The sequence below is a fragment of the Furipterus horrens genome, unplaced genomic scaffold (genome assembly GCF_987537825.1).
Source record: "Furipterus horrens unplaced genomic scaffold, mFurHor1.1.pri manual_scaffold_2, whole genome shotgun sequence".
Classification (NCBI taxonomy): domain Eukaryota; kingdom Metazoa; phylum Chordata; class Mammalia; order Chiroptera; family Furipteridae; genus Furipterus; species Furipterus horrens.
Genome location: NW_028327172.1, coordinates 44,624,510 through 44,635,273, shown reverse-complemented (window position 1 = coordinate 44,635,273; position 10,764 = coordinate 44,624,510). Strand labels below are relative to the sequence as shown.

The window sequence follows — 10,764 nt, the reverse complement described above, 5'->3', positions numbered from 1 at the left end:
GGCACCCAGTAGGAGCTCCCGAACGGCGGCTATTTTTATTATTAATTAAGGAGTACCAAAGGTGACAGCTGTGTAAACTGTAAAAAGCGGCGGCTGAAGGGAAGGGTATTATTAGCACCCGCACCCGCCCCAGCTACTCCCTCCAAGTCAACAAACTTCGGCCTTTGTAGACCGGACGCTGAGTGAGCAGCTCCCCTAACCGAGTCTGTTCCAACACCCCCAAGCCCCCTCCCCTTTCGCCCAGGGCTGGACAGCGACTTGGAGGTCGGAAAGGGGGCGGGGCCCATGGGAGGGCTGCCCCACCCCTTCCCCAAAAAAAGACCTAGCCCGCGGCTGCACCTTCAGGGAGTCCGCTTCCTGCCCCGCCCCTCCGCTCCCAAGCTCCTTAAAGGCGCAGGTCCGCAGCCGCACTCCCACTGCTACCAACTCCCGGAACGCTGTCTTAGGCTCCTCCTTAACCTGGGACAGACTTGCACTTGGCTGAATTGAGTGTCTGAGTTAGTCCAGAAGAGCACCTCACTCTGTTTCAAATACGCATTGACTTAATCCAGCTGGAGCAAAGCCTGGAACGAAGAGGGGATTCTGTGGGGCCTTCCAAACTAGATAAATGTAATAACTAAGAGAACTCCCACGAACCCATCAGTGTCCCCAGGCCCCTGCTGGAACCCCAATCTGTGCCTGTCTTCTCTCGTCAGTCCTCTGACATAAGGGAAGGTGAGTCGGCCAGAAGGGGGCAGCCAGCGGCGGCAAGGAGAGACCTAAACTAGGAGTATTCGTGCCTGATTCTAGTTCTAGCTTGAACGCCCACCGGCCTGTTGTCCTCAGACACACACCCGTGCCTCTCTGGGGATAACCGCAGTTTGGATATGGAGACAAGGGTTTCCCAGGAGGAAAGGGGAAGTGAGAACCCCAGAGATCAATTTAGGCCCAATTCTGGATACTGTGCAAAGACAGAACAACCTTCCAGGGTTCCCAGATGGGGACAAAGGTAAGAGTTTTCATCCCTCTTCCAGCCACACCTCCAGGACACATGGCTGATCCAGTTCAAGGCTCTTGAGTATTTCCTCCCCAGGAAACGTCCAAATTACCCTCCTCACAAACTCTCTTCGTCCTGAGAGTCCCAAGCCCCTAATCTACCCCTTCAGTCCACATCATGTGTGAGTTTTTTTTCACCGGTTTTCTCATTGCAGAGCTCAACACAGAAGCAGACAGTCAAGGCTTGGGGAAAGAGGATATCTGTGGACCAATATAAATAATGAAGTCCTGGACCTGCCTCTCACTTGGGGCTACAAGAGCGAAAGATCCCTAAGAACTTTTAATGTGCAGACACTGGGCTCACATACTTTATAGACAACAGCTCCTTTATATTTCACAACCCTGAGAGGAGGAAGGGTTATTAGTGGCATTTTAATGAGGAAGAAACCAAGGCTGAGGGCAGTCAAGCAACTGTTTCCTTTCACATAGTGAGCAGCTAAACTAAGGTTGAAACCCGAGATTCATTTCTGTAATCTGAAGGACTCCAAATGCTATGGAATCTCTCCTCTATCCACCAAAGACTTAACAACCAAATAATTCATCAGACACAAATATGTCTGTCTATTTATTAAACTGGCTGCCAGAAAAACCCCAAGCCCCACCATAGACAGGACCTGGATGACAGACCGATGGGTAGTGGATGCAGGCATGCTTAGGGCTCCCTCATTTGTGGACCTGAGCTGAGCCAAAACTGGTCCTCAAAGATGGAGACAGACAAGGGGGGCATATGGGAAGAGCTGGACTCAGCCAAGAAAACAGTTGCAGCATCAGGGCCAGGCTGAGCAGGAGAGGCCCAGCCCTAAGGGGTATGGCCCTAGAATTCATGGCCTCAGCGTAGAACCTCGCCACCTCCTCGTTGGGGTTGCTCTGGGACGAGTCAAACCACAGCTGGATGCAGCGGCCACTCCCTCGGCTGTAGTTGCTGACTTTGTAGGAGTGACTCCAGATGCCCTCACACAGGGCTACAGGCGTGGGGAAGTAGGACTCAAATGTGCGGCAGACAGCATCAGCTGGACACTTGTTAGATCCTGCAGGAGGAGAGAGGGTGGACACAGACATTCAGCACCTAGTTACCCTAGAAATATTTACACACTCCCTAATCCTCCAACTGCCTGTGTCAGAACCCCACCTCAATCTCCCCACCTGCTAGGCCCTCACCTGAGGTCCAGTTCCAGCCCTTGTGCCAGTTGGTTTTGCAGGTGTAGGAGGTGCGGCAGTCTTCCCACCAGCTCTCACAGTCCTCTTTGCACAGGGGCACGTGCAGGATCCGCTCTTTGCTCCAGCTCTGTGTCCCCTGGGTTGGAAGTGGGATGGGAAGGCTCCTCTCAGCCAGATGTGTTGGCAGCCACAGGCTTGACTGAGCTGGAGGGCAACCTGCTGGGATTGGGTGAGGGAGACACCAGTACCTGCTGGATCCAGGGCCCCAGGTTGGGGGAGCACTCATAGAGACAGCTGTCCTGGATGAAGTGGCGCTTGCAGGCGGGCTTCAACATGCTGCAGTGGTCCCAGTTGAAGTTATACAGGAGGGAGTTGTCCTTGTGCAGCTCCTGGCTGGTGCTGACGGAGCAGCAGGCATTCTTCTTCCAAGGACTGCACTGGGTGGGGAGGGCACAGCACTAAGTCCTTCCCCTACCACAAACTTCTGCCACAGCTAGTCTCTCCTCATTTGGGTTTTGCTCTCCTGCCCCAGGTAGGTGGTCCTAGAAATGCTCACTGTGAGGACCCCTCCTTCCTTGGCCTCCAGGAATTTACATCTTGGGGGACCCTCCATTACGGCAGTAAGATCAGGGGGTCATGGGACCCTGGGATAAACTTTGAATTTGGAGGACAATAAACTATCATTTATATAGCCACTAACACTGTATAAAAGGTTTTTAAAATTATTTATTAAAAATATATTATGGAATAACTATTCTATGCCAGCCACTATTCTATACAAAATATAGCAGACACCAAAACAGACAAATATATTTTCATGAATCTTACATTCTGGTCAGGGGAGACAGACAGTAGGACACTAAAAGAGAAAAAATATGATTATATGGATATGATCAATTATATAAGGAAATTTACAGCAGGGAATGGGTATGTGGAGTATGGGGTGATTGTTGAAATTTTAGATAAGGTGGCTTGAAAAGCCATTGGGAGGTGACATCCTGAGTAAAGGAGGAAAGAGAGTGAGCGATGCAGTAACACATTGTTGAATAACCATGTTCTTGGCAAGTGTTAAGATCTGTTTCCCCTCCAGCCCCCCAGTGGCTAGGACTACAGAAACATTTGCTAAAAAGAGTAAATTAAAGACTGGTCTAAACTGAACTTCATCTTACATATAGGCAAAAAATAGTTTAGCACGTTTTTATATAATATAGACCAGATTCTCCAGGACAACAAAAGCCATGAAATGGAAGGCTGTACTGTGTGTTTGGCGTTACTGGCGTTCATCACTACTGTAGAAAACTGCGTCAACAACGGCAACACTGCTTAGAGTATCTCAGAGCATTTAAGTTGCCAACAGAATACACCTGTGGCAATCTTCATTTGTAGCTGCCCCATTCATAGTGATTTTGTGAATAAAAGAAATGTGATCTTTCACCACAACTTCTCATGTAGCCACACCAAGCACTGACATGTTGAAATGTAGGTATTTATTTATAAAGTACTTTCTTTTGGCTCCTTCTTTGCATTACAGGTGGTTATGTGGACAACTTTTTAAATTAAATGTGTAAATGCATTCTATTAGCATCAAACTCCCTTCCAGAATAGAAAAGAGTCTAAACAATATTTGTCATAAAAAGGAGACACAGAATATAATACAGTTGCCACCAAGTGGCATAAATTTTTATAGACTGTGTGAAAGTACAATACCTGTGCCCCGTGTCACAGTAATGAGAGGCCCTCTCCAGCACTGCATGGGATGGGCAGTAGTGAAAATAGGAAAAAACATCCTCCCCAAACCCTGCAGGTGTCCACCCCAGTCCTACCGCTACCCCACCATGAGGGCTGGTCATGTCCATTTCCTCTGTGTGTTCATACCCTCCTTCGGGCCTCAGTGTCATGTGAAAAATGTCATCTACCTACCACCAAGGACCCCTGGAAAAATGAAATCAGGTGCAGAAAACACATGATACCTAGTACGTACTCAATAAATGATTATTCGTATTATTGCTGACATGGTATCCTGTTCTGAGGAGGCCACCGCTAACATCACCTAAATACTCCAACCTTCATCTCTCAGTTATAACTCAAATATGGGGTGTCTGACCCCTCAACCCTTTCCCCACCATCCCAACTTCCTCTTGCCTGTGAGAACCAGGCCCCTCCCCAATCAGAGCCACACTCCAGCCATACCTGGTCATGCAGCTTGTCCTCAGGGCCGGGCTTTGCCTTGTGGTGTTTGGCGTCCATGCAGACGCCGAGCAGGGCTGGCCTGTCTCTGGCATCGCACATGGAGGCTAAGAGCCAGGCTAGCAGCGGCAGCAGGGGCAGTGTCAGTTCCCAGGTCATGTCCTTCTGTCCCTGCAGAGGAAACTGTGGTTAGGGAGAACGAGGCCTGAGGGGACAGAGTCCCATGCAGGCTGCTCCCTTCACCCCTGTCTCAGTCTCCCCGTCTCCACAGTGAAGGATGGGGTCAGACCTTGTTCCTTCAGTGCCAGGGTCCTGAGGCTCCCTGAGGCTGAGGGAGAAGAGGCTGGCAAAGGGGGCTCCCTCACCCCAGCCTAGGAGGGCTCAGAAGGGAATCTGGGGTGAGTAGGTGGGCCCTGCAGGATTGTTCCCAAGTTGAAGAAGATGTCTTGCACCCACTCCTTCTCTCAGGACTTTACCTTAAGAATGGAATGAATAGGTCAGGTCCCTACTTGGTGAAAAGGGCCAGGGACGCACAGCACCCTTATCCTGTGTTCAGCAACTGCTGTGCCCTTAAACCCTAGATCATCTGGTTCCCATGCCAGCAGCAGGGAGTGGCCCAGCTCTGCTGAGTTCTCCAATCAGCAAGAGGAAAGATCAAGTGATGTAACACACAAACAGGACCCTGTTTGGTTAAATGCTACAGAAATGGGAAGATTGGTGGTTTTCAGGAGCTTTGCTCCCTCAGGCTTTTTCCTTCCCTATTTCCTGAAAGGCATTTCCTCCCTCTACCCCATCCTGTCCCTGGCCTACTCAGTTCTCTCTGAGTGCTCCAGATCACCACCTTACTCCTTAAAAAAAAAAAATGCAGACACTCTTGAACTGGAAGGACTTCATAAAAGTCTACCGTGTTAAAGCAGCCTTCCAGATAGGCGCTGAGTGTCAAGGGAGGCACCTGGCTGTCACAAGCGTTTGTTCATGAGATAGTCTTTCCTATAAGTCAGCTGGGCAGCTGCTCGGATAGCTGCCTGCTGAGCAGCCCTGCACCAAGGAATAGACAAGAATCACACACAGTAACTGCTATTCACTCAGCTTTCATGGAATGCAGATTCACTCAGAGTAGAACATCCACATGCATTAAGAATCTACTCCTTAAAAATCTAAGAGTATTGTAACACACAAACTTACGGCAATCAACGGGAAATAATGAACCCAAGTCCCAGAATCTCAGTCTGCAGGTCCAGGAAACAGCACAGTGGGCAGAGGAGTTGTCAGGGTCTTGCAAGGAAGGATCTCTGGAGCCAGGTGGGCAGCAGGGGCAGCTAAGCCTTCAGTCCAGCAGGGCAGAGCCTCCAGTGGCTGATGCCAAGAAAGATCAGCGTGGCGTGGAGCAGCACTCTGGTGTGTGGAACTCAGCTGTCTTAGCAGTGGTCTGGAATTTGCCTAAGTTATATCTAAAAGTGGTGTACTTCACCCTTCTGGGTCTTTTCAATAAATGTCTTGGCACCTCTGATACCAAGTTTGGAATTTGTCCAGGAACCTCTGGATGTTACGAGGCTGTTCTGCTTGACACCCCGCTGGCAAGAGTGGAATTTCCCCAGGAGCCTATCTATGGGTGGTCCCACTCTGCAGACATAGCCATTCTGATAACATGGACAAATATCTTAATGTGTCTCCTTGCCAGACGTGCCTGTTCTGACCACATGAGTAGATATCTTAAGTGTGTTCCCTTGCCAGATGTGTCTTAGAGTGACTTAAGAAGTTTTCCTCTTGAACCAAAGTGTCGTGGCTGACTGAAAGCATTTTAGTTGACATGAGTGACTCTACTTTGTTTTATATGCTTGATCGAACCAATGCCATTTTATTGATCCTGCTCTCCACACTGGCAAAAATGACAGCCTCCTGTCCGTAACTGCCTGCCACCCCCACCCCCACCCATCACAGATGTGTTCCTTTGGACTCAGCTGCTGAAGTACCAAAGAGCTGGTAATAAGACCCATTCCTCTCTCTCACTATTTCCATATGCACGTCATCACCAAGCCCTGGCAAAGGTGCCTCAGAAAACCTTTCTAGAATTTACGTCCCTTAACTCTGTGTTTGGGGTCAGGTCTTCCCTCCTCCAGTTGTTGCCCCTTCAGGTCACCTTCCTCACAGGAGCAAGAGTGATCTTTCTAAAGAAAGACATGCCCCTCCCCTACGCACAGACCCACCAGGCCACCCCAGTGCCCCATCACCCTTCCCTCCTTAGGGCACCTTGGCTGAGCCTCCTTTGCTGCTGGGAGCACGCTCTGGTGTGTCTGGACTGGCCTCTCTCTGGGCTGACCACAGCTCAGGACCCTGGACTGTCCCCACTGGTCTTTGTCCTCGGGGCAGGATAGATGATAAGAACTCTGAGTGTGCTTACGCACAGATGTGTCCCGCATTTAGCAGTTTTCATTCCACCTTCCTGTTTAATTTCATCTCTTTATTTGTTAATTTATTCATTCCAGAACCCACGCATTCAACATGCATCAAAATCTAGAGAACCACTCATCTCTAAGGGGGATCTAAATTTTTGGGGTTCCCCAAATGGCTGTTAGGAAAAAGCTAACTTGAGGGGAATGAGGTGTGGAGGGTCAGGCCATCGCAGCCCCATTCCTCTCACAACCTTGAGAAATGTCACTAGGCCTTGCTGAGCTGTTGCTGGCTCACCAGAAAATGTTGAGAACTATATCTGGAAAAGCCTGGCACATATGAAGTGGGCTTAAATGACAACTATTAGGTTAATTTATGAGCAGCAAGGTAGAAGCAGGTAGAAGCTGAGATGCAGAAGTCCAGGGTCACAGAAACAATTGTCTCAGGTCTGATAAATGATCATTTCTCACCACATAACATTTCTTTAAACATAAATAAGCAACTTTTGATAGTTTTTTAAAATTGTGGTAAAATACACATTATGTAAAATATGTCTTAATCATTTTTACATATACAGTTCAGTAATGTTAATTAAATACATTCATATTATTGTGCAACCAACTTCCAGAATTTTTCATCTTGTAACACAAACTCTTTTCCCATTAATCAGCTCCTCCCCGTTTCCTCCTCCTCCCCCAGACCTTGTGAACCACCATGGGACTTTCTGTCTCTATGAATCTGACTACTCTAGGAACCTTCTATAAGAGGCATCATATAGTATTTGTTCTTTTGTGACTGGCTTCTATTTATTTTATTTTATTTTATTGATTATGCTGTTACAGTTGTCCCAATTTCTTTTCCCCCCGCTCCCCTCCACCCTGTGACACCCCCCCAGTAGCCCCCCCCACCTTTAGTCTATGCCCTTTGGTTGTGCATAGTTCTTCTCACCATCTTCCTGTCTACTCCACTCCCTCCTCCTATGCTTCTTAATTCCTGCATCATCTCCCTCCCTTTTCTCCCTTCCCCCTCCCTGCTGACCCCCCCCCAATATGTTCCTCGTACCTATAATTCTTTTTCCCCTCTCGTTGCCTACTTAGTTTGCCTTTGATTCCCTAGCTTCTGCTGTTGGTTGTTGTGACACAGTTTTCATTTTAATGTTCATAGTTTTGACCCTCCTTCTTCTGAAAAAGTCCCTTTAACATCTCATATAACAGTGGTTTGGATCTAACAAACTCCTTCAGTTTTATTTTGTCCTGGAAACACTTTCTCTGCCCTTCTATCCTGAATGACAGCTTCGCTGGATAGAGTATTCGTGGTTGTAGGTTTTTGATTTTCATTATTTTGACTATTTCTTGCCAGTCCCTTCTTGCCTGTAAAGTCTCCTTTGAGAAATCCGCTGATAGTCTAATTGGGACCCCTTTGTACATGATTCTTCTCTTATCTCTTGCTACTTTTAAGATTCTCTCTTTATCTTTAATTTTTGACATTTTGATGATAATGTGTCTTGGTGTGGTCCTCCCTGGGTCCAGCCTATCCAGAACTCTCTGTGCTTCCTGGACCTGTAAGTTCATTTCCTTCCCCAAGTTCAGGAAGTTCTGCTTCATTATTTTTTCACATAATTTTTCAATTTCTAGTTCTTCTTCACCCTCTGGCAATCCTATAATTCGAATGTTCATTCACTTATAGTTGTCCCAGAGGTTTCTGAGCCTCTCCTCATATTCCTCACTTTTTGTTTCCTCTTTCTGAACTGGTTGACTGTTTGTTCCCTCCCTATGTTCCGATTTGTTGATTTGATCCATGGCTTTCCCTTCCTCACCATTTGTCTTGTATGTATTTTTGTTCATTTCAGCAGGACTAGCCTTCATTCCTTCCCTGTCTTGATTCAGCCCCGCTATTAGGTCTGTAAGCTCCCTTATGACTATAGCTCTGAACTGAGCTCAGAAAGATTCGCTATTTGTTCATCGGTCAAGGCCTTTATTTGTTTTCTCGTTAGCTGTGTGATTGGTATTTCCATCATTAATTTTTCCATTCTGAACGTTTTGTTATCTTTCCTTCTTGGGTGGGGCACTGTCACACCTCCTACGCTATCTTGAGCAGAGCCCCGTGTGCTCGTCACAACCTGGTGACCTTTTTCACCACACTGTGGTGCTCTGCATGGCGGTGGGGGTCCAAGATGGATTCCTGCTGTTACTCTCCGCTGAGGAACCAGGAGCCTCCTCCATCCCCACAGTCCAAGACAATGGGGTCTGCCCTCCCCAGCATTGGAATTGCAAGTCGACGGGTCTGGTCTGCAGCCAGGGCCGGCTCCCAGGCACTTCTCTCCTCCCCACAAATATGGGTGTCTGCTTACGGGGTCACGCTGTTCGCTGCTGCAGCTGCCGCCTCCAGCACAGTTTGATCTTTCAGCCGTGGTCTCACCCTTCCTACCCGTCCGGACGAGCACCACTTGTTTATGATTTCATACACTGGACTTCCATGTAGCTTTATTTTCTGGAACTTCTGGTTATTTTTGGTTTTGTGGTAGTTGTAATCCTTCTTGGTTGTGGAGGGAGACAGAACATGTCAGTCTATGCCTCCGTCTTGGCCAGAAGAGTGTGACTGGCTTTTTTGACTACATAATATCTGTAAAGTTCATCCATGTATCAGAACTTCTTTCCCTTTTAGCACTGAATAATATTTGTTGCATGTATATACCTCATTTTGTTTCTCTGTTTCCTCATCAGTGGACACTTGGGTGGCTTCTTTCTCTTGGCCATTGTGAAGGACGCTGCTATACACATGGGTGTGCCACTGTCTCCTCAGGACCCTGCTTTCAGTTTGTTGGGTACATACCCAGAGTGGAATAGCTAAATCATGTGAAAATTCTATTTTTTAAAGTATATTTTATTGATTATGTTGTTACAGTACATAGTTTCAATTTTTTCCGCTTTGCTCCCCTCTGACCAGTACCTCCCTTCCCTCCAGCAATCCCACCCCCCTTAGTTCATGTCCAGGGGTCGTGAATATAAGTTATTTGGCTTCACCCTTTCCTATATTATTATTGATTTCCCCCTGTCTATTTTGTACCAACCAATTATGCTTCTTAATCCCTGCACCATTTCCCCATTTCTCCCTCTTCCCCCTCCCAGCTGATAACCCTCCAAATGTTCCCCATACCTATGATTCTGTTCCTGTTCTGGTTTGCTTAGTTAGATTTTGTTTTTATCTTTTAGATTCAGTTGTTGATAGTGGTTTGTTGTCATTTTAATGTTCATAGTTTTGATCTTTTTCTTAAGTGAGTCCCTTTGACATTTCATTTAATAATGGCTTGGTGATGATGAACTCCTTTAGCTTTACCTTGTCTGGGAAGCACTTTATCTGCCCTTCCATTCTAAATAATAGCTTTGCTGGATAGAGTAATTTTGGTTGTAGATCCTTGCTTTTCATCACATTGAATACTTTTTGCCAGTCCCTTCTTGCTTGCAAAGTTTCTTTTGAGAAATCAGCTGGTAGTCTTATAGGCACCCCTTTGTAGGTAACTCTCTGCTTTTCTCTTGCTACTTTTAAGATTCTCTCTTTATCTTTCACCTTTGGCATTTTAATTATGATGTGTCTTAGTGTGGTCCTCTTTGGGTCTAGCTTGTTCAAAACTCTGTGCTTCCTGGACTTGTATGTCTATTTCCTTCACCAAATATGGGGAGTTTTCCTTCATTATTTTCTCACATAAGTTTTCAATTTCTTACTCTTTCTCTTTTCTTTCTGGCACCCCTATGGTTTTGATGTTGGCATGTTTAAAGTTGCCAAGAGGTTCCTAAGCCTCTCCTCATTTTTTTTCAATTCTTGTTTCCTTATTCTGTACTGGTTGACTGTTGTTTTCCTCCTTTTGTTCCAAATCATTGATTTGAACCCCAGTTTCCTTCTCTTCTTCATTGGATTTGTGTGGATTTTCCTTCGTTTCATTTAGCATAGCCTTCACTTCTTCCCTTATGCATTTGCCGTACTTAAGCATATCTG

At 46.8% G+C, this 10,764-nt stretch overlaps 1 protein-coding gene across 1 annotated transcript; it reads right to left on the bottom strand.

Annotated features, from left to right (window-relative positions):
- Nucleotides 1–1,569: 1,569 nt before the first annotated feature.
- Nucleotides 1,570–4,957, bottom strand: LOC150018430 (folate receptor beta-like). Its single transcript, XM_090265040.1, has 5 exons — nucleotides 4,857–4,957; nucleotides 4,384–4,551; nucleotides 2,442–2,630; nucleotides 2,194–2,329; nucleotides 1,570–2,063 (listed from the first exon to the last, which is right to left on the bottom strand). Exons 2-5 carry the CDS (start codon nucleotides 4,537–4,539, stop codon nucleotides 1,699–1,701), a joined length of 846 nt encoding a protein of 281 aa, XP_090121166.1. The 5' UTR covers nucleotides 4,540–4,551; nucleotides 4,857–4,957; the 3' UTR covers nucleotides 1,570–1,698.
- Between the last annotated feature and the right edge of the window lie 5,807 nt (nucleotides 4,958–10,764).

What these genes read in the sequence shown, in the direction of transcription:
- LOC150018430 (XM_090265040.1), bottom strand. Translation starts at nt 4,539, where the DNA reads ATGACCTGGGAACTGACACTGCCCCTGCTGCCGCTGCTAGCCTGGCTC. An exon ending in AGGACAAGCTGCATGACCAG is followed by an intron (nt 2,631 to 4,383) that starts GTATGGCTGGAG and finishes CTCCCCACCCAG; the next exon opens with TGCAGTCCTTGGAAGAAGAA. An exon ending in TGGGGCCCTGGATCCAGCAG is followed by an intron (nt 2,330 to 2,441) that starts GTACTGGTGTCT and finishes CTTCCAACCCAG; the next exon opens with GGGACACAGAGCTGGAGCAA.